At 38.9% G+C, this 27,892-nt stretch overlaps 1 protein-coding gene across 1 annotated transcript in view; it reads left to right on the forward strand.

Moving 5' to 3' along the window:
* FBN2 (fibrillin 2) overlaps positions 1-27,892 on the forward strand; it is a 230,049-nt gene that overhangs the window by 131,661 nt on the left and 70,496 nt on the right. The window contains exons 22-36 of the mRNA XM_056537296.1: positions 936-986; positions 1,599-1,724; positions 3,073-3,300; positions 4,780-4,905; positions 4,990-5,118; positions 6,129-6,254; positions 6,807-6,932; positions 9,952-10,074; positions 13,195-13,320; positions 19,322-19,447; positions 21,395-21,517; positions 22,295-22,417; positions 23,403-23,528; positions 24,694-24,816; positions 26,646-26,768. Coding sequence (XP_056393271.1) covers positions 936-986; positions 1,599-1,724; positions 3,073-3,300; positions 4,780-4,905; positions 4,990-5,118; positions 6,129-6,254; positions 6,807-6,932; positions 9,952-10,074; positions 13,195-13,320; positions 19,322-19,447; positions 21,395-21,517; positions 22,295-22,417; positions 23,403-23,528; positions 24,694-24,816; positions 26,646-26,768 — 1,905 coding nt within the window. The remainder of the gene's footprint in view (positions 1-935; positions 987-1,598; positions 1,725-3,072; positions 3,301-4,779; positions 4,906-4,989; positions 5,119-6,128; positions 6,255-6,806; positions 6,933-9,951; positions 10,075-13,194; positions 13,321-19,321; positions 19,448-21,394; positions 21,518-22,294; positions 22,418-23,402; positions 23,529-24,693; positions 24,817-26,645; positions 26,769-27,892) is intronic.

Below are 27,892 nucleotides of genomic sequence, written 5' to 3' on the forward strand. Positions count from 1 at the left end.
TCCAGTGCACAGCGGAATGCTCTGCCACATGCTATGCAAACTAACCCCCTGTGATAGTACTGTAACCTAGTAGGAGAATCGGCATTGTAAACTAAGAGAAGAATGGGCACTTGTTTTACTTATACATTTGTATGTTTTCCGCCACAGATAAGGAAAATAAAGGGGATATGTGCTGGGACCAATCCCACAGCAGTCCTAGCAATGACATACAGGCTGTGGCCCGCGGCCGCCACGCCTATCGGGCTGTTGCTGGCTGTCTTATAAAGCATTTGTTAGCCTGATAAAAGCTGCTAGAAAGCAGTAAAAGGTATACCTGGAGAGTAATTCTAAAGAATTTGTTACCCTGTGATTAGTTTATGGGGGTGCAAATTTGTGACAGTTGCGCTTTAAAGTTAATTTCTTTGTTAGCTTTCATAACTGATGCTGAATGTATTTGACCAGTTTAACAAAAATATAGAAAATTAATAAAAATAGAGTTAGTAATTCACTTTATATTACTTCCCTGTTCATTCTGATCTCGATAAAACTGTGTCTTCCATATTTGCTAGTTACAAGACATAGACAAGAAGTCATGCACACTTGTCAACATTTAAACAATATCCGATTGTTTCTTTTGTATTTATTTAAAAAATGCTATTAAAACAATTGAACCTTAAAGATATTTGAAAAGGTAAAAATGGGATACCCTTTCCTCAAAACCACCTGAGAATGCCCCTGAAACACCTGAAACCAAACAAATGTCAACTCTGCCTCTTTAAAGCTTTGGAGGATTGTCCTGGTATGGAATGTGTATGGTTTGAAAAGATTTTTGGGAATATCATTAAAACTTTTTATAAATATAAAGCATATACTCAATTTTGTTTTAAAGTTAAAGTTAAAACTGTTTGATCAAAATGTAAAAATTGCCAACACAAATTTATTTAATTATATTGTAGATCCAGCCTGTCCACGTGGATTTGCAAGAGTGATGGGAGTTACATGTGAAGGTGACAGCATTTCTCCTGTTGTGCATTAATGTCCTATATTAACTATGCTTCATGAGCCAAACTTTTGGCACCCCATGCACCAAAATTGTGGAGCATTGAATGCTGAACAGATTTATTATTACGTTTTAAACAGAAAGAAATGTAAAATGCTCCACCCTTGACACTTTCCATTTTCTCACACCAAAAGAGGTGCATTGTCTACATTCAGGTCATGCTTATAATGCTGACGAGACATATTTTTGGTGCATAAAGATAGCACATTATAATTCAAGATAGAATTGGTGTAAAAACTTTTAGACAATATTACAGCTTTTTGTGCATGCCTGACATGAACCTAACCTAATAATGTATGTGACCCAGATGAGTAAATCCACGCACAAACTTAGACAACCTGTCAAAAAGATAGTCTGTAACATAGACATTTATAGTAAAGCCAACAACTACATTAACTGAAAATACTCCCTCATTAGATTTTATAATTGTAGATTTAATTGTCTATTTATTTATCTTTCTCCTTAGAAAATCCATTTGAGATGATAATTTTTTGTTATACAAAGGCTTTTTAAATATTTAATACATTTCATCAAGGTACTTTATTTTATTGTGCTCCAGATGTCAATGAGTGTGAAGTCTTTCCTGGTGTGTGTCCTAATGGTATTTGTGTCAATTCTATGGGATCTTTTTCCTGTAAATGCCATGATGGTTTAACTCTGGATGGAACCGGCAGAATTTGTCTAGGTAAGCATTTGGTTCTTCACTTATTTAGTGATTATAGTTTTTTTTTTTTAAGTGATGTCTTGAGCAGAAGAGATCCCCCTTAATTACATCCAAATGTAAGAGGTTGTTTTAGTGAGATAACTAGTTTAGGTAAAAAATAAAAAAAAAGGTATCTGTTGGGTTATTGACTTTTGACTCAATATCTAAATAGCATAAATGGAGCAAAAAATTTATTCAGGTGTGAAATTAGCTTCCCATATTTTAAACATTAATTGTCATGATAATTGTCAGGGAGAAGTGAGCCCTAAATAAAGATGTCCCTATAAATTACATCCGCCCTAAATGATGGATTGACAGCTTGGAGCCGGTCCCTTCCTTGCGCTAATGTGCATTGGCATCAAAGTAAACCTAACAAACAGAACTGTACATAGTAAGGAACTAAGTCAGGAACATAACGGAACCAACAAACAGTTATATAAATACAAACAAGGCAGGATATAACATACTTACCTATAGTTCAGAAACCGGAATAAAGATTAACGTGATAAGATGAACAAGACAAGATATGGGATAAGTTTACAGCAGACAAAACCAGGAGATGCAGGGGATGAACAGATTAACTGAATTTCAGAACCCTAAATAGGTCAGGAAATCAAGAGCACTGTTCACACTTGAATCAGAACAAGGAACACACTAGACACCCTACTCCAAGCATGGAGGAACATCAATACCAAAGCCAAATAGGCTCCTAGCCGGCAGACACTTTCCACTAAGTGATCAGGATACTGGCCTAGGAGAAAACAAAAATCCTAAATACAAGCAAACACGGGTACAGGCACAAGACTCACTCACTCCTAGATAGACGGATTAGCACAAGGCTCAGAACAGGATTCTATTCTCAGAGTTGCAGGATCAAACAAGGTCAAAACAGGACTGACCAAATGCTCAGTGTGAAAACAAACTAAGGCAACACAAAGCAAATGCAGAACGAACATACACAAATACTAAAACCCGACAAATGTACTAAAACAAAGCAGGCTAAAATCTGTGTAACAAACAGGACAGATAACCAGGATATGTGCTCAGACAAACATAGCTAAGGTGCATCATAAACAAGACATGGTCAGAGAACAGGTATAATAACCAGCAGAGAGTTCCAGCAGACCTAGGGTGTAAATAACCCCACACAGGATCCCATAGGCTGGAAGCATTAACTCTTCCCAAACCAGGGAGAATTAACACAGAAATTGTTCACACACAAACCCAATGTCTGAACAGGACCCAAAGCAAAAAATACAAAATACAGATATATGGACATATTACATTAATATTGCAAAGCATATTCTTATAATGGCTTACTCATTTGCAGATCTTCGTATGGAGCAGTGTTTCCTAAAGTGGGATGAAGATGAATGTGTTCAGCAAGTTCCTGGCAGGTTCCGTCTAGATGCCTGTTGTTGTACTGTAGGACAAGCCTGGGGCACTGAATGTGAAGAGTGTCCAAAGCCTGGTACTGCTGAATATGATATCCTCTGCCCAAGAGGTCCTGGCTTTACCAACAGGGGAGATGTGTTATCAGGGAGACCTTTCTATAAAGGTAATATTGTAAGATACAGGTCACATTGAACTTGAGAATCACATTTTTTTTTTAAATAATTTTTCAATAATTGTTAAATATAAATTCATGTTTTGATTTTATTTGCATAGTATAGACTTATTATTTTTACATTAAAGTTATACATTAATGTTATAACTTTGTCTAGTTCGAGAATCATTCTTGTAGTTGTAAAGATCTTACCATAGCGGCAGAGGAGAGGTATATCCTCTGTCCTGTGTGGACTATGACTGAACTGTACCAGGGAGCGGAGTCTAGGTGCCGCTGGTTTTCACCAGAGCCCGCCGCAAAGCGGGATGAACTTGCAGTGGCAGGCAGCACCCAGGTCGCTACCCCTGGCATGATACATCCACACAGGTTGCCCAGGTGATGCTTGGCAAAGAAGAAGGCAAAGTCAGACAAAGCACGGGTCAGGAGACAGGCAGCAAAGTAACATAGTCAGGTCACAGGCACAAAGTCAGGAGGGAGGCGGCAAAGGAGTGTAGTCAGGTCACAGGCACAAGGTCAGGCAGGCGGCAAAGGAGCAAGGTCACGTCACAAGTGAAGGGTCAGGAACACTATATGAGACACACAAGGTAATGTTTTCTCTTAAGCACAAGGCACGAAGATCCGGCACCACACTAGAGAGGTGCCAGACTAATATATAGTCCGCCTAGCAGGGCAAGAATTAAGGGCTTACTGGCCCTTTAAATCTAGCAACACCTGCGCACGCCCTAAGGACAGGGGATGTGCGTGCCAGCAAAGCAGAGGAGCAGAGAGGCCGGGGACAGAGGACGGTAAGGGGATGCCGGGGCTCGCATGTGGGAATGCCTCGCATAGCGAGTCCCGGAGCAAACAGGAGGACAAGAAGGGGTACGCTCATGGTCTGACCTCACGGCCGGAGCGTTACTCATGGTTACGCCCGGGACATGCATGCGGGTGCAACCCACACCACCGGTCCAGGAGGCAGGGAGACCAGGGAGGGGGCAGCGCTCACGGCCAGAATAAATGGCCAGAGAGCTGCCCCTAACAGTAGTTCTATATAGGTCTATTTACTAAGAACAAATTTGGAAGCCATTTTTGTGACACTTTTTGCTATAGATATTTCTCTCTCTACAATGTTATCCAGATCATTTTAAAGCAGTAATAAAAGAATAGATTTTTCTTTTGTCTGTATATTGCCCCTCCCGTCTATCATTCAGATACTGTAGTTATACTCTATTTTTCTACCTGATATAAAGGACTAGAAAAGGAACATATAGCTTTCTGTTTTGTGCACACAAACTCAAAGAAATACCCAGAATTGTTTTTATGTCGTAGCAGAAATTAATTCCAGAATATAATCCCACCACAAAATCGCAGTGAACAAGCGTAGTGGGCTTTTTTTTTTTCTTAGCATTTTATTGTTTTGATGTGTATGAAATGTCATTCTTTAACGTTATATTGACATGATAGTAAAATGACATCTTTGTCTTTTAACAGATATAAATGAGTGTAAGGCTTTCCCTGGGATGTGTACAAATGGAAAATGCAGAAATACAATTGGAAGTTTCAAGTGTAAATGCAACAATGGTTTTGCTCTGGATATGGAAGAAAGGAACTGCACAGGTTACATTTCATTTTAATATGACATTTATTTATCATAGGCTATTATAGTAACAATAACTATATTGATTTTATCTCTATCCTCAGACATTGACGAATGCCGAATTTCCCCTGATCTTTGTGGCAGTGGTACTTGTGTAAATACACCTGGCAGTTTTGAATGTGAATGCTTTGAAGGCTTTGAAAGTGGCTTTATGATGATGAAGAATTGCATGGGTAAGTTATGGCTTTTATATTATTATATTGTCTTCCATTCACATGATTGTTCCTGTAAGAAATAATTTTATCAATATAAAGTATAAATGCTGTTTACTGTATACATCAATTTTTCATTTGACTATGTGATTGATTATATGTTATAGAATTTGTACTAATAAAGTACTATGTTATTACCAAACCAGGTATTAGAAATAATTTTAAGGATACGCTTTCAAATCATTGTCATGCTAAATAAGCATTGACCACAGTAAATATTTGCAGGGAAATCTAAAACCTGAGAGTCCTCAGTAATTGATACCTTTTAATGACTAACTGAAAAGGACAAATAGCTAGCTTTTGAGACAACGTAGGTTTCTTTAATCATGCCTGATCATAAAGTTAAACAAGCAGTAGCAGATGAGTTCACAGCAAGGAAAGGGGTTACATGACATAAGCAGCCCCGGTCTAAGAAGTGAACTATTGATAATAATGATGACAAGCTGACAGACTAAAGAGAGATGGTAACAGGGAATACCATATGGAAAGAAGCCCTGTGTACATGGTAAGAACACAAGTATTTACACATGGGACAGCTAGCCAGAACTTTGTGGGTAGTCCAAGATGAGAGGGAAGCTTTGATTTACTTTTCAGGTATGGCACTCAGTCCAGGCCTTCTCCTGTGCATTACACTATAAGCCTTGCCTCAAATTACTGTGTATTGCCTTGATCTCTGCTGCTAGAGATGAAATTCCCCTTACTACAGGCAATTGACAACAGTTTGCAGAGAAGTGAGACACCTAATGTCCAATACTTTAGAGATTTTTGAAGCTCTAAGTAATTTTTGGTAAATTAATTGATTTGCACATAAGTTACAGAACTCATAGACTTTCAATCACTTCCGTATTTTTTGACAATACCTTCATTTATAGAAATATTTTGCTGTGCATGTCATAGAAGGACAAACATTGTAACCCATTGGAGAACAAATGTCATTTAAAAGCAAATCTCTCTTGTATGTTTAATCGCAGACATAGATGAGTGTGAACGGAACCCTCTATTGTGCAGGGGTGGAGAATGTGTAAACACAGAGGGAAGCTTTCTATGCAATTGTCCACCTGGACATGAGCTCACACCAACGGGTGATGCCTGTGTAGGTACGTTCAAACCTCTTCTACGTTCCCTATGACATGATAATTGAAGTTTTTTTTTGTAAAATAAAAAGCTAGAAGCAGAAATATGCAACAATGTTCATTCATTTATATGAGATAGCAAAAAAGTGTTAGATATATGCATGTAAAAAAAATTTAATTGATACTGGAGAACTTATTGGACAAAATAGTCTTGTGGTCAGCACGTAGTTTGGCTCCAAAGCATTTTTGTCCACTAACATACCTCTTTCTTTTCCGTAATGATAAGATACATAGGTTTACCAGCCTTGTCAGAAATAATCCTTTATGTCTCTGCCAATTTGTTCTGCTGTGTACTGTCTGGCCAGAAATGATTTTAGTTAAAGTTTCCAAATGAGCGTATTACCGTGCCATGGTTTTACTGTTTTAATTTGATTGGCTGAATCTTGTAACTTTGCCCAAATCTGCCTCCCGAGTAAATGTTCCAGACTCAAACACTAGCTCTTTCAATTCCTTGTATATTGCTGTGTACCAGTGCTTCTCAATCTGTATATGTCTAAGCATTTGTATTTCCTTTAGACGTCAATGAGTGCTTACTCAGTGAAAATCTTTGTAGAAATGGAAAATGTGTGAATATAATTGGTACATATCAATGTTCCTGTAACCCGGGATACCAATCCACTCCGGACCGACTGGGCTGCACCGGTAAGTTCAGATGAGATGCGTATACCCTGAATACCCTAATTATTTTTCATAATATAGAACTTACACAATGTATTCTGTTTATAAAAGAGAATATTCAGCCCTTTTTAATTCTATACACAGTTTTTGTTTATTTTCAAATATGGGAAAAGGCTACATGGGTTAACATTTAACATATATCCTTAAAGGGATATTTCGGTGGAATCAACTGGTGCCATAAACGTATGCAGATTTGTAAATTACCTGTATTTAAAACGGTTAATTCTTCCAGTACTTATCAGCTGCTGTATACTACAGAGTAAGTTGAGTTGTTCTTTTCAGTCTGACCTTAGTGCTTTCTGCTAACTCCTCTGTCCACATTAGGAACTGTCCAGAGCAGGTTTGCTATGGGGATTTCTTCCTGCTCTAAACAGTTCCTGACATGGACAGAGGTGTCAGCAGAGAGCACTGTGGACAGACAGAAAATAACTATACAACTTCCTCTACAGCATACAGCAGCTGATAAGTGCTGGAAGTATTATTATTATTATTAAGATTTTTTTTAAAGATGTTTAAATATTTTCCACTGGATTATCCCTTTAAACATTTCCTTCTACATCCTCCCAAACATTTTCAGTCTTCCTCTAAAAGTCACAGCTCAATTCTCAATACTCTACAATAGAGGTGCAAGGCAAGACTGAAGTATGAGAGTGATATTTCCACCAGCAACACAACTCACTTCCTATCCTCAAAACAAAACAGCAGGAAATTCTTATAGAGAGCTGATTCAGTCCACCCCTTTCCTACCTCACATACATTATATAGTAACCTAGTGACCAATCCCCATTTTCTCTTAAAGGAGTGCTCCAAAATACAAAAATTATCGTCCATACTGCCGGAAGTAAAATAATAAATCGATACATACCTTCCTTCGCTCCCCGGTGCCTCCGGTAACTCACTCCGGTCTCCGCCACAATCCTCTTCCTGGTTACTGGTGGTCGGCGAGTCATACTGCACTCAGCCAATCACCGGCCGCAGCAAAGTCCCAACTCGGCCAGCGATAGGCTGAGTGGCAGTGTGAGAACGCTTCAGGACACAAAATTCTTCACTACACCTGCACCTGCTGCAGGGGCCGAAAACGTCACACTGCCGCGTAGCCTATCGCCGGCCGAGTCGGGACTTCGCTGCGGCCAGTGATTGGCTGAGTACACTATGACTTGCTGACCACCGACAGCCAGGAAGAGGATCGTGGCAGAGACCAGAGTGGGTTCCCGGAGGCACCGGGGAGCAAAGGAAGGTATCTATCTATTTTTTTTTTTTACTGCCGGCAGTATGGGGGACAATTTTTTTATTCTGGAGTTCTCCTTTAATCTTGCCTCTTACACCTGTAACCTGTCATGTCATGTCTCTATGTATCCAGTTTATTAAGAAACCTTATAACGTCACACAAAACTCCAAAAATGGGCTGGACAAAATTATTGGTAACCTTTCAAAATTGTGGTGCTCTTTTTAACTCATCTGGGGCAAGTAACAGGTGTGGGCAATATAAAAATCACACCTAAAAGCAGATAAAAAGGAGAGAAGTTCACTTAGTATTTGCATTGTGTGACTGTGTATGACACACTAAGCATGGACAACAGAAAGAGGAGAAGAGAACTGTCTGAGGACTTGAGAACCCAAATTGTGGAAAAATATCAACAATCTCAAGGTTACAAGTCCATCTCCATAGATCTAGATTTGCCTTTGTCCACAGTGTGCAACATTATCATGAAGTTTGCAACCCACGGCACTGTAGTTAATCTCCCTGGGCATGGACGAAAGAGAAAATTTGATGAAAGGTGTCAACGCAGGATAGTCTGGGTGGTGGATAAGCAGCCCCAAACAAGTTCCAAAGATATTCAAGCTGTCCTGCAGGCTCAGGAAGCATCAGTGTCAGCGCAAACTATCCGTCGACATTTAAGTGAAATTAAACGCTATGGCAGGAGACCCAGGAGGACCCCACTGCTGACACAGAGACATAAAAAAGCAAGACTACATTTTGCCAAAATGAACTTGAGTAGGCCAAAATCCTTCTGGGAAAACGTCTTGTGGACAGATGAGACCAAGATAGAGCTTTTTGGTGAAGCACATCATTCTACTGTTTATCAAAAATGGAATGAGGCCTACAAAGAAAAGAACACAGAACCTACAGTGAAATATGGCCTCTGGCACTGGGTGCCTTGAATGTGTGCAAGGCAACATGAAATCTGAGGATTACCAATGGATTTTGGGTCGCACTGTACAGCCAGTGTCAGAAAGCTGGGTTTGCGTCCGAGATCATGGGTCTTCCAGCAGGACAATGACCCCAAACATATGTCAAAAAGCACCCAGAAATGGATGGCAACAAAGCGCTGGAGAGTTCTGAAATGTCCAGCAATGAGTCTGAGAGCAATGAGTGGAGAGATCTTAAAATTGCTGTTGGGAAAATGCGCTCTTCCAGTAAGACAGATCTGGAGCAGTTTGCAAAGGAAGAGTGGTCCAAATTTCTGTCTGAGAGGTGTAAGAAGCTTATTGATGGTTATAGTAAGTGACTGATTTCAGTTATTTTTTCCAAAGGGTGTGCCACCAAATATTAAGTTAAGGGTGCCAATAATTTTGTCCAGACCATTCTTGGAGTTTGGTGTGACATTATGTCCAATTATTAGCTTTTTTTCCCTCCCTTTTGAGGTTTAGTTCCAGTACACACAAAGGGAATAAACATGTGTATAGCAAAACATGTGTTACTGCAATCCTTTTCTGTGAAAAATACTTCATTTTCCTGAAAATTTTCAGGGGTGCCAACATTTACGGCCATGACTGTATATATTGTGTATATATATATATATATATATATATATATATAATATTATTATTATTATATGTATTTTATTATATGTAATATATATATATATATATATATATATATATATATATATGTATACATTGTTTTCTTTTTGTTTGTTTATACTTAAATAATTAATGCATAATAATGCAAAACTAATAAATGATGTTCTTTTTATTTCAGATATTGATGAGTGTAAAATATTGAATGGTGGATGTGACACACATTGTGAAAACTCAGAAGGAAGTTATCAATGTAGTTGCCTTGATGGCTATGCTTTGCTACCGGATTCAAGAACATGTGGAGGTAACAAGGATTACTTTGTTTCAAATACTTTACACACACAAATAAGGGTCTAATAATTCTTCCTCAAATTAAAGCCCATAGACTTCTATGGGATTCCACACTCACATTCACACTTCTGAATTTCCGCTTGCGCAAATTCAGAAGTGTAAATGGTAGTGCGGAATCCCATAGAAGTCTATGGGCTTTAGTTTGAGGTGGCATTCTGCAAGTGGAAATTCTGCCATGTGAATAGATCCTAAGGTAAGGTTCAGACTACGGAATCTCCAGACGGAAAAATTTCCATCTAGAGATTCCGAGTGCGGACTGCACGGACATTGCAGAACCCAATAGACTGCAATGTGTTCCGCGAGTATTTCTGCCTGAAGAATGAGCACCGCCAAAATTAATTTAATTATTATTTTTTTATTTATTCTGAAGTGTGAATTAGTGAATAGAAAACCCATTCACTAGCAGGTACAAGCAGAATTTTGCTAGGCTAAGTTCAGACTACGGAATTTCTGCCTGCAACTCCGCTTTAAAATTGTAGCCAGAAATTCTATAGTCTGAACCTAGCCTAATACTCACAAAGATTAGGCGTATAAAGCATCTAGGATGTAATGAGTGTTATGGTGAGAGGGAATAGCTGAGATTTGTAGCTATCTTTACGTCAGAAAGAATGTGAGTCATAAAGTAGTATTCTGACTCAACTCACTAAGAATCATATATTTCTCAAGACAATTAAAAGGATTATTACGTTTTCTTTATGGCAAGTTCATTTCCCTGCACGAGACAGGCTGAGTGAGATTTATGTGAAGTGATCTCATCATGCTCATTTCCTGATAACAATGGCCAAATCCACCACAATTATTTTTGGGTTATGTTTCTTGGGGAAAGGTTGCAACATTAGAAAGATATAGAATGAATGGTGTTGTAAGTCTTTCTACAAAGCAATTACTAGCTTTTAAGTGACATATTTATTACTAGAACCTAGGCTTGAATATAATTTTTCCATAGCTGTTAAATTTCTTGGACACATATTTGATGCTAAGCTATATCTACAATTTAGACTTTAACTATAAGCTGGCCATGATCCCACCAACTTTCCATTTTTGTTTTAATGAGAACTTTTGTCAGGAAGGGGCAATGAACAAAAATATACATATTGCACTACAAACAATTCTATCAGTTGTCCCTATGTATCTTCTCTGGAGATAGGGGAAGTAAGCCCAACAGTGGCAGCCTTCATCACTACCGACTGTCACAAAAAGGAGGGTAAACACTATTCCACCATTTACACTTACCCCTTACTCAGAAAACAAATTGAGAATATACCCAGAATACACCCTTCTGAGATATGTGGGTTTATAATTTTTCTCACAATTCAGGGAATAGTCAGATGGACAATAATTTAAAGCGCAACTGTCATGGAAATTATACCCCCCAGACTAATAACATGATAGTATAGATGATAATACGTGTAATGCAGCTGTATTTTTGGCTGCTGTTTATCACTCTTTATCAGCCAGAAAATAGTTTTATCGTGCGGTCAGCAACAGTCGGATAGGCGTGGCTGGGGATCATAATGCCCAACCTTTGCCACGCCCATCCCCTGTAAGTGAGCACTGGACCACTGTGTGATTGACACACAGGTCTTCACCTCCCGATGTACATGATGTGCGGGCCGGTGTGACTCCACTGAGCCTATACATATAATGTGCACCTTTATGTTATATGAAATACAGTGCCCGTACTCCTTTCTTGTCATGGTGCCTGAGACGCGCTGCTTCTGCTTTCACTACAGGCAGTGAGCTCGCTTCCGTTGACTGCTCAGTGCGCCTGCGCAGTGCTAGAGGCAGGGAGCGAGCTCTCTGCCTGTAGTGAAAGCAGAAGCAGCGCCTCCCCGGCACTGAAGAAGAGGAGTACGGGCACTGTATTTCATATAACATAAAGGTGCACATTACATGTATAGGCTCAGTGGAGTCACGGCGCCCCGCACATCATGTACATCGGGGGGTGGGGACCTGTGTGTCAATCACACAGTGGTCCAGCGCTCACTTACAGGTAATAGGCGTGGCGGAGGGTGGGCATTACGATCCCCAGCCACGCCTATCCACCTGTTGCTGACCGCACAATAAAACTATTTTCCTGCTGATGAAGAGTGATAAACAGCAACCAAGTACAGCTGCATTACACGTATCATCATCTATACTGTCATGTTATTAGTCTGGGGGGTAGAATTTCCATGACAGTTGCGCTTTAATATTAATAATGGGAGTGAATATCAGATGAAGGGTGGGGTTTAGTCAGGGAGTGTATTTTAGGCATACACACCTCTTAAGATACAACATTCACATCCTCTGACTGTATATTCCCGTCTATAACCTGATGTTCACTTCCATTTTTTAATGAAGTTAACGCCCATCTGACCGATTTCCTGAATTTTCAGACAAATAATAAACTGCCATATCTCAGGAAGAGGAGGGTATATCAAAAAGCTGTAAAAAGGTCAAGCTGTCTACTAATTAACCAATCAACTCTGGCAGACCGAATAATAAAAACAATGATAAGGCTTATGTTTATGATTTACCTATAAAAAGAATTATTCAACTACACTTAAATATTCAATTAATAACAAGTGTAAAAGTAGAAGCATTTTTTTCAAAATTCTTCGTAACTGTCAAGTATTGAACATAATATCTTATAGTCAGATTATTTCATGAGATAAAGTAAATGTATCCAAGAGGGTATCTAAGTTAGTACCTAAGCTAATAAGATTTGATGCTTGTATAATGAAGGTTACAGAAATTAGACTTCTCAACACTGAAATTGCAACGCCAAGAGTGTAAAACCAATTTATCTCAGTTCAAGGATTCTTCTGGCTGAAAAAACTGACTTTTATACAATTAAAGCCCCTTCCACATGCCACAGATTGGAAGTAGGTGTTAGGAAAAATGTGATGATTTGCAGATCATAGTGACACCTGCTACTTCCTCAATTTAGCATTTTCAATCTTAAGGGTGTCTTTTAAAGCAATGTTGACTATGTAATACATAAATATCTTTATTACATACCTTTTGATCCAAAACTGTCCCAAAAATTCTAATGTTCTCTGAAGTGACTATATAAATCTATGTTTTCCAGATATTGATGAATGTGAAGACAACCCTGAGATCTGTGATGGAGGCCAGTGTACAAACATTCCAGGAGAGTATCGCTGTCTCTGCTTTGATGGATTTATGGCGAGCATTGACATGAAAACATGCATAGGTAGGTAACTTGTTGCTAACATAAAACGTTTTTTTTTTTTTTGTTTTTTTTTTGTCATCCGGGACAGTAACCCTCCTGCTAAACTCTTCTTGTAAAAATGATCCTGAAATTTTCTCTGTGGCCATGGACACCTTCTGTTCTATATCAGTTTAATCACTGACATAATTACAATGATAGATAACACCTATATATAGATCATAGCCCCTCTCTACATAATGACTTCTGTACAGGGCAAAGAACATGCCTAGAACATTCTCCTATGAAAGTATATTACCTTTATTTATCAAAATGTGAGAAAAAAATGGTTTGATTTTCCCACAGCAACCTATCACAATCAGAGCTCAGAAAGTTTAAAAGCTGAGCTGTGATTGGTTGATGTGGAAATAATCTCTTCAGCTTTTCTCTTACACATTTTGATAAAACAGGGCCAATATGTCAGCTCCAGACCATAGATTCCCACCACCCATGTGGCGAATCTTTGAACGTTATTAACAGCAGCTCAAGCAATATGGCTCCTATGATAATGAACATAGAATTAATTAAAAAAATGCAATCAGAAAATCAAATTGTATAAAAAAGTATTCAATAGATGATACATTCCAAAGTACACTGCTCAAAAAATAAAAGGAACACTAAGATAGCACATCCTAGATCTGAATGAATGAACTAATCATATGAAATACTTTCGTCTTTACATAGTTGAATGTGCTGACAACAAAAACACAAAAATTATCATTGGAAATAAAATTTATCAACCCACGGAGGTCTGGATATGGTGTAACACTCAAAATCAAAGTGGAAAACCACACCACAGGCTGATCAAACTTTGATGTAATGTCCTTAAAACAAGTCAAAATGAGGCTCAGTAGTGTGTGTGGCCTTCACGTGCCCATATGACCTTCCTACAACACCTGGGCATTCTCCTGATGAGGTGGAGGATGGTCTCCTGAGGGATGTCCTACCAGACCTGGACTAAAGCATCCGCCAACTACTGGACAGTCTCTGGTGCAACATGGCGTTGGTGGATGGAGCGAGACATGATGTCCCAGATATGCTCAATCGGATTCAGGTCTGGGGAATGGGCTGGCCAGTCCATAGCATCAACGCCTTCCTATTGCAGGAACTGCTGACACACTCCAGCCACATGAGGTCTAGCATTGTCTTGCATTAGTAGAAACCCAGGGCAAACCGCACCAGCATATGGTCTTTCAAGGGGTCTGAGGATCTCATCTCGGTACCTAATGGCAGTCAGGCTACCCCTGTAAAGCACATGGAGGGCTGTGTGGCCCCCCAAAGAAATGTCACCCCACACCATCACTGACCCACCGCCAAACCAGTCATTCTGGAGGATTTTGCAGGCAACAGAAACGTGCACATATGTGGCCTGCTGGAGGTAATTTTGTAGGGCTCTGGCAGTGTTCCTCCAGCACCTCCTTGCACAAAGGCAGAGGTAGCGGTCCTGCTGCTGGTTTGTTGCCCACCTGCGGCCTCCTCCACGTCTGCTGATGTACTGGGCTGCCTCCTGGTAGTGCCTCCATGCTCTGGACACTACGCCCACAGACACAGCGTCCTGGATTAGCTGCACTACCTGAGCCACTTGTGTGGGTTGTAGACTCAAGTCTCATGCTACCACAAGAGTGAAAGCACTGCCAGCATTCAAAAGTGACCAAAACATCCGCCAGGAAGCATAGGAACTTAAAAGGCATATGTGGTCACCACCTGCAGAACCACTCCTTTATTGGGGGTGTCTTGCTAATTGCCTATAATTTCCACCTGTTGTCTGTTCCATTTGCACAACAGCATGTGAAATTGATTGTCAATCAGTGTTGCTTTCTGAGTGGACAGTGTGATTTCACAGAAGTGTGTTTGACTTGGATTTACATTGTGTTTTTTAAGTGTTCCCTTTATTTTTTTGTATTTTAAATATGGACAATATTACAAAAAGGTAATTTACTTACTGTACATCTTCAAGTGTATGGGATCAGTTTTAAAAGACTAATCTATATTAGAATTTTTTTTTATTATTTGCTTAAAGAAGCAGGAGGGAGGGATCTGAGAGAAGCAGGGAGGGATCTGGGAGCTAGCAGGAGGGAATCTGGTAGGATACTCCTGTAGTCCATAGGACGACAAAACCCAGGACTGACATCCTGTGACTCACATTGAAGGGGACCTGTGATCAACCCCCACCCCACCCCACAATCATTAAATAGCTTATAGTGTCCCGATCGAATACCTTTTTATAGTTTCTTGGTATGCCATCCTGTTCTCAAGATATGTGGGTTTATATTTTCTTTGACAATTCTGGGAATCAGTCAAATGGGTGTGAACCTAATTTTAATAATAGGAGTGACTATTGTTTACATCAACGAATAATGTATATAATGTAATAGTAGAAAGCATTGTTTTGCATGCTTATGTTTTATAGGCAAGGTATAAAAGAGGACACACTATGTATGTGTTGTGTGGCCTGTGCCACATTGGGGACCTTTTTTCTCTGCCCAGGCTGGTTCTGATACAATCGTTTTCCTTTAAAACGTTTTGGCTCCCTGTTTCAATATTCACATTGTAGGCCAAAGGCAAATTTTATTTTGGTCATCTTGATCTGAGGGATTGCTATGGGGTCTAGACCTTTTTATTTGTACCCATTGTAGTCACTATTTACCCGGGTTATCATATAACCTCTCACCAATGGGACCAATTCTTCTCGAGACGGGTGTCCAACGACTTAAATAAGCCGAAAAGGAGTGGAGAGGTGGTTATGTACCTATGTGTGGCTTTTTCTCTCTACTAAAATCTGAGGGAGTCACTGGGTTGGTGTCTGTAACTCACCTTTCCTACATGAGGCAAACATAGAGAATCAAACGGAATACAGGTCTCAGAGGTGGGATGGTAGCCCGTCATCAACCTTAACCTAGCCATGATGGCAAACAATGAAGCGTTAACTAAGCATTACCAATATTATCTTTATAAAAGAAACACCATGTGCATACAGTTCTCTCTTCTCTACTTTCATCCTTTCATATTTTACAAAATTACCATATCCTGTTGAAGTTATTGTTTCAAAATACATCAAGAAAGAGAGCATTAAAGCCCATGCATATACAGTACTTACAAAATATCCAAATGCTACAAGCCATTAGATATTAGTAGAGCAAAGTTGAGATGCAATTGAAAGGGAATGGGAGCTGTGGAGATATTAGTCACATACCATGGGGGAGATTTATCAAAACCTGTCTAGAGGAAAAGTTGTCTTGTTGCCCATAGCAACCAATCAGATTGCTTCTTTAATTTTTGAAAAGGCCTCTGAAAAATAAAAGAAGCAATCTGATTGGTTGCTGTGGACAACTCAGCAACTTTTCCTCTGGACAGGTTTTGATAAATCTCCCCCATTAGTTTATAATGACTGTCGTCACTTGAACTCCCACTCATTATGTGAGGGTTGACTTTCTGCCCTTTCTGCAGTCTTGCTGGTGTATACTGAAATCCTTAGACAATTCTAATTGCACCAGCTTTGTATTAAGTTAGGGATGGTATAAATTATCCCTTGTGAAAATGCATGAAGTCCTGGAAAGTGTACAGGTACAAAAATCTCTTGGCGGCCTGGACAACAAATTTTTTCCTTTGAGTCTTTTCACTGGAAAAAGTCTTGTCACCTCCATGCCCTAGTGTTTATCCTATTCTTCATTTGATTTACAGTAATCCAGATGCTGGTGATGTCATGGATTTATGAGAAGAACTGAACGCACTTAACCCCTTATAAAAAAGATCAACACACGACCTAACCAAGTAGTGTTAACTTTCACAGAAAACTTTTTCAGCGCTGTTCAATAACAGATCACTTATTTTTCACATTTAACATTTAAATTTATTATACCTTGAATAAATGTTTCTTATGTATAATATATATATATATATATATTTATTTATATACACAGTATATATATATATATATATATATATATATATATATATATATATAATATAAGAATTCATCTGGCAATGCCGCCTCCTTTTGCAGTGGGGATACAGTTATCACTCCCTCTAGCATTATATACAGTGGCACAGTCACTATTAATTGAGCCCAACTCGGTGGTACTCAGCATATTACAGTATCAGGTAAATCTTCAATAAATCTCAAGAGAAATGTGGCAACTCACCATTAATAGTTGCCAGGCTTTATATTTTCCATAGGTGTGGATACACAAAAACTTGATCTCCTGTTTCTTGTGCATCCCGCTTGTGCACCCACACATATAGAATACCAAAGATTCCTTAAATGGTCAATGTCCTTTACACAAGCAACATAAATTATTGAAGTAATATATCTTAAAAACATAAAAACCTATTTTCTACTTCTCAGTAAAAAAAAAAAAAGTTAAATCACTGCTCTATAATGTCCTCCATGCCACTTCTGCATATTAGGGTGTACTGTGAAGACATAGAAGAGCATGATACACTTATCTGTATGTGCATTGTATAAATACATCATAAAGGCAGGGAAAGCGTTGCAGGGATAACTGAAGATCTGGTGGAAAATACCAGTTACAGATGTAACATCCATACCTGCAGTGGCACTACATTGCATTAACACAGCTTGCTGGTTAGCACAGCAGGCCAGTGCCTGTGAGGTGAGTGGCGTTGCATACACTGAATGCATTGTTGCTTACCTTGCATTATAGTATAGTACCATGCATTCAATGAACCAGGTAAATTGTATTGTGCGCATTAACGTTCATTCACCAGAAGTGACCCCTAGTGCAGGGAGTCCAGGGATAAACAGGAGTTCCTGCTCTGTATACTTTGTACATTCTGAAGCAAGAGACACCAATAGCATGGCACACCATGAAACCAGCATATATGCAGAGGTTCTATCATTTAGAGAGCATTTTTTTCAGGATGATATATATATGTTCTAGGGTCCTGTTGGTCTCTATATGGGGGTGCAATTTGTCATACATTTATACAGTATTATCTTATTATCTAACTTAAAGGGTTACTATCATTAAAAAAAAATTCACATGTTGCCCAGAGGTGTCAAAAGTTTTGATAGCAGTGAGTCTCACTCCTGAGACACACTGGTATCACTAGTTACAAGTGGGATGCTATCCTCAGCTTTCAATCAAATCCAACCTTTTCTTTATTTAAATGTATGCCACAAAAAGGTAGGATCTAGAGGCCAATTAGTGAGTCAAATGTGATGAAGTCCACCTCCCTGACTTATAACTAGCGATCAAAGTGGGTCTTAGGACTAAGACCTGATGCAATAAAAACTTTTGACATACCTGGACATCATTTCAAAGGTTTTTTGTAAATAATAATAACCCTTTACAATTCCCAGTCCCAATCCTAAATGTTAATAGTACAATTGTCCTTTTCATGTAAACTAAAGAATCTCCACTAAATGAGCCATTGAAGGAAAAATGCAAAATACTCTTAGTTCATTACATCTGTAATCTATATCCCATTCATTTTGGTTCAAATGGTAAATTCAGCAAGTGCAGGATGCAGGCTGAATCTACATCTACATCTAAACAAAACAACATTTTCATCCTTCCAAGAGATGTAGACATAATACAGATATGAACATGACTGTTTAGTTCAACATGTTCTTTTCGTGTAGCCAGAAAGATAAAATGCTGTGAAGCATAACTGGCGTCACTTACCCTGGGGGAAACACACTATTAGACAGGTAAATAATAATATCTAACCTGTATGGTTCCTGACTGCCCCATGAGCAGACATCTGGAAACAGTCATTCTGTCCCAATAGACATGAGATTTTCTGCAGAACTCAGCTTAATACGTGTTCATAGAGCCATTAAGACAGCTGTTCTGCTGGAGGCACACTGGTTGGAAAACACTACTCTATAGAGAGTGATACTTACATGTTAGTGCTGACATACTGAGCACCGCCTCCTTACAGATATAGATGAATGCATTATGATAATTTTATTACCCAAACCTAGGACTTACTGTACTGGTTATCTTCTCTTTCTCTACAGATGTTAATGAATGTGACATCAATTCAAACATCTGCTTGTATGGTGAATGTGAGAACACCAAAGGATCCTTTGTATGTCACTGTCAGGTGGGGTATTCAGTGAAAAAGGGCACAACTGGATGTACAGGTATACCATAATTTTACTGATTTCTGTAACTCCACGTGTTAGCGCTGCACGTCCATGTATACACATGAGCTGTCTTTGCCATATTTTGTTTTCATGAGCCACAATAAAGTCTTTCTAACCTGACCTTCGAGTTTTGCTCCATTTTTTCTTTACAAGCATGGGGTTGCATGAAAAGGGCACATGAGGTGGCGAAGGAGCATGTCTGTGATATTTGTGGCTTGCATGTGCATGGCATGGTGATGGGATTAACTGCTCACTGGTTGGCCCGCCTATGGGCATACTTAAGGGGTAATAGTTCAATCCAATCCTCTTGCATCTCATTTCAGTTTTATTAATTATATGTAAAAAGAGAAATGCTGTGCTTAAAATGTTTTACATATTCCCTGCAGGGGGCCTTATGAGTTGCACATGCTTTCTTATTGCATTGTTTATTTAAAGGGGTTATCCAACTACATAAGATGTATCTACTAACCGTATCTACTAACCACTGAAAAGAGGATAATCATCTGATTACTGGGAGTCTGACCACTGGGACCTCCTGCAATCCCTGCAGAACAGGGACCCCATCTCTCCCTGCTGTATGGAGCGAAACACTATAAGAGCACTGGAGATACCCAAGTACAGCACTAAGGTATCTCTGGTGCTTTAATAGACAAATATTTGGAGCAGCAGGCGTCATGTGCCATCTGCTTCTCCATACAGCAGAGAGAGAAAGGGTCCTTTTCTGTAGATCAAGGGGGCCGCTGTAGATTGGGTGTTTTTGGGGCTGGATAACCTCTGTAAGCAAAACAGTGCATCTGTGATTTGAGTCCGCTGCAATGAATAGAAGGGTTAGAAAAACATAACTGCTTTTTTCCATCACTCTTGTGCTCGGTTTGTGTGTCGGTTATTGCAACTCAGTTCTATTGAAGTGAATGGTGATGATTTGTAATATCACACACAACCTGAGGACAAGTGTGGAGCTGTGTCAAATCATAGATAACCCCTTTTATTGCATAGAAATGTGTCCATACACTAACAGTCTATAGAAGGTGGTATAGAGCTTTCTCCCCTAGACACCAGGGAGTGACAAAGAAATGGCACACAAAGCCTAGTATGTGTGCATAGGGTCATGATTAGCTATCCTGCTATATCTAGGCTTCTAACCATACAACACAGCTATCATAAACTTGATCACCTTCTAATGATAATGAAATTACTTCATCATCCAGGCCAATTCTATGACAATACACTGTTTCATCAGACTCAGTAAATTGAGGTGCTGTTTCCATGAAAAAAACTATTTAAAAATAAAATTCCAATTTAAGGCCAAACCCCTTTTAAGGAAAATTTAGTTTTATGCTACGGAACTTGAAAGCAGCTCTATACTTTGTAATATGAAATAGTTATGAAGACAAATGTAGTTTGGACCTGTCATTGTGCAGCATATTATATTTACTAAATGACCGCATTGTATTTATATAAGAGGTGTATGCTCTGCCACTGCCACTCTTTCCACTGAATCTGGAACATATTTTAGCTGTTGCCTGAGAAGAACCATCAAGGTTGTACAAGGAGTAACCTGGTAATTACGTGAAATCCTTCCAAACAGCACATTTGGAAAAAGCATCAAACATGCATGGAAAATGATTCTCCAGCTTACTCATGGCTTATGTATAGACTTTTTGTATGGAATTCTTTCAAGAATTTTCCTGCACAATAATTCCATCCTCTACATATATTGTGCAAGGAAATAATAGGGATTACAATGTTCAATTTCTGTTGTTCTTACTTATAAGATGGTTTACCTTTAACATCTCAGTACTGGTATGGTGGACCAATGACTTTGTGATCTCAGCAGTTCTTGGCACAGTGGCCTTGCATCATAAACCTATCTATAAAATGTTAAAACTTTGATTTCTATCTCTCAGAACTGCATGTTGCTTAATATTTCTAAATTCTTTTCAGATGTGGATGAGTGTGAGATTGGCGCTCACAACTGTGACCTACATGCCACATGTCTAAATGTACCTGGAAGCTTTAAATGTTCTTGCAAGGAAGGCTGGGTTGGCAACGGCATCACATGTCATGGTAGGCATGATCATGAAATGTAGACCATAGATATTATCGTCTGATCAATATGTAAGCTTTTTAACTCTTAACTGCCATCTCCACAGTGGATGTAGCTTTGATCAAATTTGGTTGCTCATAAATCATTTGGTAAATTGTCAGTTTCCCCATATGACAAGATCAGAATCCTTACAAGTCTCCTGCAACTACCCCCCCCCCCAATTAGTACATTCTGAGGTCACTCATTCTTTTTACCATGAGGCCCAGATTTATCAAGCTGCATATTTGATTCCCAACTAATACCTCCATCTTACACCTCTGAAGTGTGCCATTGTGCATACAATAGTATATGTCAGCCGGGGTCTGAGGCATGCTAGTTCCCCTCTGTAAGGAGGCCTCTGACTAGCCAACCTGGCAGCGGTGGTACCACTCAAATTATTTACACCAAATAATTGGGTGATAATTAGCATAAAGTAGACTGAGCTGGTAGTGACAGGGAGATGCCAGTGCAGGATTAAATGGCAACATGCCCTTACTTGAAGAGGACAGAGGAGAGCCCTGTGCAGTGTTACACTTCAAGGTAGGAGATATTAATGAACAGTATACCAGTGGTTTTGTTGAGTAAGGGGGAGTAATTTTTTTTAGATGTGAACAGACCTTTTTAGATAGAATTCATCATGCCTAGAAGTAATAGTTGGATCTTCTTCTGAAGACTAAAAACATATAATGCCTAACTCAATATGCATGTATGAAGGCTTATTCCATACTGTCCAGATAACAACAATGTATTTTATGTAGACCTCGATGAATGTGCCAATGGAACTCACAGCTGCAGCATTTCGGCCCATTGTCTAAACACCCCTGGCTCATATCGGTGCTCCTGCATTGAGGGATATACTGGTGATGGATTTACATGTTCAGGTAAAACTAACACTTAAACTTTTTATGAGTCAGCTTTTTGGGCCCACACAACTTTCCTGCCAGTGCATTAAGGCAAATAATATCGGTCAACAATGACTATTGATCTAGCTTACGTGTTACAGGTAGCAACAGGTTTTGTATTTATCAAAAAACTGTATGATTGGCTATTAATCAATAGTGTTGAGCGGCATAGGCCATATTCGAATTTGCGAATATTCGCGAATATATGGACGAATATTCGTCATATATTCGCGAATATTCGCATATTCGTTATATCCTCGTTTTATTTTCGCATATGCGAATATTCGCGTATGCGAAAATTTACGGATGTGAAAATTAGTATATACAAAATTAGCATAAGGTAAAATTCGCATATACGAATATTCGCGTATGCTAATTTTCGTATATGCGAATTTTCGCATATTCGAATTTTCGCACGCCAGTCTCACACAGTAGTATTAGAGCCTTCTTTACACCACACAAGCTGGAAGCAGAGAGGGGTGATCACTGTGATGTGTACTGTGAAGAAAAAAAAAAAAAAAAAAAAAAAAAACGAATATTCGTAATTACGAATATATAGCGCGAAATTCGCGAAATTCGCGAATTCGCGAATATGCGATATTCGCGAATAATATTCGAATTGCGAATATTCGCGAGCAACACTATTAATCAATAGAAAAGTATGGAAAAAAAACTTTACCTGACGTCTATAAAAAAAAAACATTACTCAAAATGGTGGGATTATCTGCTATACTAGCTTGGTTTACATAAAACCAGGGCCAAATAGGCTGGCAAAAAGAAATTGTTGTTGAAGATCAGATTTACTATACACGTGTATATTCAATTTTAAAAGTAGCAAGAGGTGTAGTGTTTGAGGTCCTGGTGTCTGGTCACTGGCCATTGCCTTAATCATGCTGTTGAAACTATTAAATAGTGTTTGAAGGTGGAATGTAGCAGGTTACCATTTTTTTCTTGTCCAATGCAGACATTGATGAGTGTGCGGAAAATGTTAACCTGTGTGAAAATGGACAATGTTTGAATATCCCCAGCTCATTCCGATGTGAATGTGAGATGGGCTTCACTCCAGCTCCAGACAGCAAATCCTGCCAAGGTAAGTCCTTGACTTCTTTTTAAATTCCAGCTTCTGAACAATTGGATTGACCTTTTAAAATAGAAGTTATATAAATGGCTTGGAAGGACAACAACCTGTGAGCAGAAGGTACTGTTATAGAATATCTAAACTTTCCCCGTTGACTATAATCATTTAAATATTTACATATGGACAACAAAAGAGTATTTTTCGCTACCAACCTGTAAACGCCTTTTCTTACGGAGTTCATTAGAGGACACAGAAGGAAATGGTATATAGTCAATGCCACTAGGAGGTGGCCACTAAATCAAGAGTATTAGCACTTCCTACCAGGCCATATCCTTTCTGCAGACTACAGTTTATAGACAAGCAGTGGAAGAAAATAGGCAAAGCTAAGCGTACAATAAAACTCTCAATGAAAAAGAATAAAAGGAGCCCACTCAGAAAAAAACTGTACTTATTTTATCTAGAAATTTAAAAAACAAATAAGTGGATGAAATCTGAGACCATCATTTACCTGAGCAAGAAATGGATTCAAATAAACAAATAATTTTACTACTTTCTTGTTCATGTCTTCGAGAGACACATCAGACCGTTGTATGTCCTAAGACATTCCCCAGAGGAAGAAAGTAAGACAACAAAACTGATTATCTAACCCACTTCTGCCTGGACAGGTTTGAGTCCAGGACAGCATCCAGAGATAAAAAGTATGTACCTTATAATGCATAATAAAGGTGTGGAAAAAAAAACCTATGCACCTATGGAACAAAAGTCCAATGATGCAGCACCTTAGCTGCCCCTACCATTTTGATGAGAAGTGCTGAGTTGGAAAAGGGAAAGTTTTGCCTCTAGCACAATCATATGATAGCAACTGAAGTGATACAACCTAGGGACTTGGAGTCACGTTAAGTTAGACAACTTAAACACAATAGTAGTACTTAATTTACAAAATTGCTGTTGGATTTTAGATGCAACATAAATTTTAAAGTCAATTTTGCATTAGATAAGTAATACTCAGTTGAATCTAAATATATATATAGGTCATTTGTCTGGGAAAAGCCTAATATTCAGAGAAAAATCTAAGAAAAATCAGTTGCAAAAGTGCATGCTCAAGGCAGTGCTTAGGAATGTAATTTTACATGATCATGGTAATACTTAAGTAACTTTTTTATATCACTTCTTTTAGATATTAACGAGTGTTATTTCGAGAATATTTGCGTTTTTGGAACCTGTCGGAATCTTCCAGGAATGTTCCAATGTGTCTGTGATGATGGTTATGAATTAGACCATTCAAGAGGAAATTGCACAGGTATGTACCAAAGAAAAGGGGTCAGCTTTGCGGGCAGAAATAAGATTGGCTCTGTTTGTCACTAAAGTCCATTACTATTTTTCCTTATTATTTGGCATAGACTCAGCTTAAATATATCAACTATTACTTTTCTATATTTCTGTTTCAAATTAACACTTCAGGTATGCTTAATATCTGTTAGACATCTCAATAGCTTTCCTGTGGTTTTTCCATCCAAATAATTTATATAAGCAAAAACTACAAAATATTGACAGCATTGAACTGAATGCGTAGGATGTTAATCAGTGCCTGATTAATCAGTTCCATTTATTTCAATGGGAGTTCCGCTGCTCAGTTTACTTGTCGGAAGTTATTTGATGCAGCCTCTGATGAGAAATTGGACTCTGGTGGAAGATTAAATGTCTCCTTTGTAGAAGTAAGGCCCCTTTTATGCCCCCATAAATAAGTTAGGCCCACTATGTGCACCTATACAGTATTAGGCCCCCTCAATGTCCCCATATAGTAGTTAGGCACCTCTTTACCTCCATGTGGTATTAGGCTCCCTCAGGTCCCTACAATGAAAAAAACACAAAAAATGATCTCACCTGTCACACCGCTCCCCCACAGCTCCTCTCCATTCACAAACTCGCTGCTCTGCTTTCTGAGCTTCCGATGCAGACAGAGATGCTGTCTGACCAGGTAGTCCATTGCAGCCTCTGTTTTTTTTAACTGTGTACATCTTAAAGACACAGATAAAAGTTGCAATTGCCCAAGTGTCTGGGAGATGTGTCCTTGATTTCCAGCCCTACAGGACTGATCACAGGCAACCGCAGCCCTAACTATCTAATAGGAGACCGCCCCAGCCTGTCTCTGTGCATAGAGGTTTTGGGATCACTTTTTTGCACTTTCTAGGACACCATTCCTATTGCTACTCTCCAAAATGGGATTTTTGAGGGGTTATAAAAAAGGTCTACTGGTGAAGCACAGGTTTGGACAGAACTAGTTCAAACCAAACAGAACTTTTGAAAAGTTTGCTAATTTGTACTTGTGAATTTCCAGGAATGTTAGACGCAATACTGTTTTAGCTTGATGTAAGTAGGATTGAAAGATATGTTATCAGATGGTTGCTTATAATTAGTTGGGTACATATTGACAAAACACATAGATGTCAAGATCAAGCGCAGGGAAAAGAAGGCTCAATACTATGAAAACAAACACAGTAAACTTGGGTCATGGAGCTACTGGAACTAGGCCTTGTAAAAAAACAAAACCATAGAGCCACTAGATAATGGTATCTCTAGAACTCAGGGCTTTAGGAGCACATATATGTTAATATGAAGACTTGGGGACATAAAGCAATGGAATACTGAAATAACCAGCAGACAGGACTGGTAATGTATTGGTAATGAACATAAAGTCTTGGATCTCAGGAACTTGGAGCTACTGAAAGTCAAGGCCAAGAAGCACAATAGGGAGCCAAAGTCTGGTGGGGCGCACAATATTTCCCAGCTCTGCTCAAAGTCACTAGCTGGCTTATGTAGCAGGGGAGAAGAGAAGCCAATAAGTTGTAGGTAGGACAACTAGAAAGAAATGAGACAGAAAGGCAACACACACCAGACACAAAAGATATAGTACAACATTTCCTGGCAGGCAAGTAGTCTAGTGGGAAAAGAGTATTTGCTGGAAAGACAAGGCCACATGGTTCAATCGATGCAGAAACCATTACAGCTGCCAATTCAGGGGAATATAGAAGTTTCATATTTGGAAGAAACCACAGGCACATTATATAATTCATATTTCACACAGTGAATACAAATTAATATAACATTATCTATCATTGTTTTCTGCAGATGTGGATGAATGTGCAGATCCTATTAACTGTGTTAATGGCTTCTGTGTGAACACTCCTGGGAGATATGAATGCAACTGTCCACCTGACTTTCAGCTTAACCCCACTGGTGTGGGCTGTGTAGGTAAGAGGAGGCCATGAAGAGTGCTTTAAATACACATTACCAGGGGATCTATAAAACATACTTGTAGGGTTTCAATGGAAGCAATTGGCAGAAAACAGCTATAAAACATGCATATGGGAAAAACATAGTCTCATGCACAAAAACTTAATAAAAAAATCTGTGTTGTTTATAGCAACCTATAACTGTTAAACACATATCAAAATGATGTGAATCATACTGGGACACTATGTCTAAAACAATGTAATATAGTCAGTCACACTTTATTCTCAAACAGGATAAAAAAACATTGCTTTGAACATTCTGTAGGGCCCCTTACAGCAATAAATTATGTAATTCGGTATGCATCATTTTAACATACACGTAAAAGAACAATAATATAAAAGTACCAAGCAAAAATTTATGGTCACAATAAAAAAAATACAAAACAATATAAAACTACTTCGCAATAATTATTGGTCACAATAGAAAAAAGAAAAAAAACAATATAAAAGTACTAAGTAGTGATGTCGCGAACATAAAATTTTTAGTTCGCGATCCACGAACGTCCGCAAAAGTTCACGAACCGGGCGAACCACCATTTACTTCAATGGGCAGGCAAATTTTAAAACCCACAGGGGCTCTTTCTGGCCACAATAGTGATTTAAAAGTTGTTTCAAGGGGACTAACACCTGGACTGTGGCGTGCCAGAGTGGGATCCATGGCAAAACTGCAATGGAAAATTACATAGTTGATGCAGAGTCAAGTTTTAATCCATAAAGGGCATAACTATGTGATACCTAAAGGGAGGCTCTAACTATGTGCTGCCTAATATGGGGGAATATATGTGCTGTCTAAAGGGGGGAATCTAACTATGTGCTGCCTAAAGGGGGCTAAAGCACGTTATTCCAAACCATTTAGGAATAGGTCACCTATTATTCCTAAATGGTTTGGAATAACGTGCTTTAGCCCCCTTTAGACAGCACATAGAGCCTCCCTTTAGGCATCACATAGTTAGATTCCCCCTTTAGGCAGCACATAGATTCCCCCATGTTAGGCAGCACATAGTTAGAGCTCCCCTTTAGGCAGCACATAAGATTCCCCCATATTAGGCAGCACATAGTTAGAGCCCCCCTTGAGGCAGCACA

Source organism: Hyla sarda, chromosome 1 (assembly GCF_029499605.1).
Source record: "Hyla sarda isolate aHylSar1 chromosome 1, aHylSar1.hap1, whole genome shotgun sequence".
NCBI lineage: Eukaryota > Metazoa > Chordata > Amphibia > Anura > Hylidae > Hyla > Hyla sarda.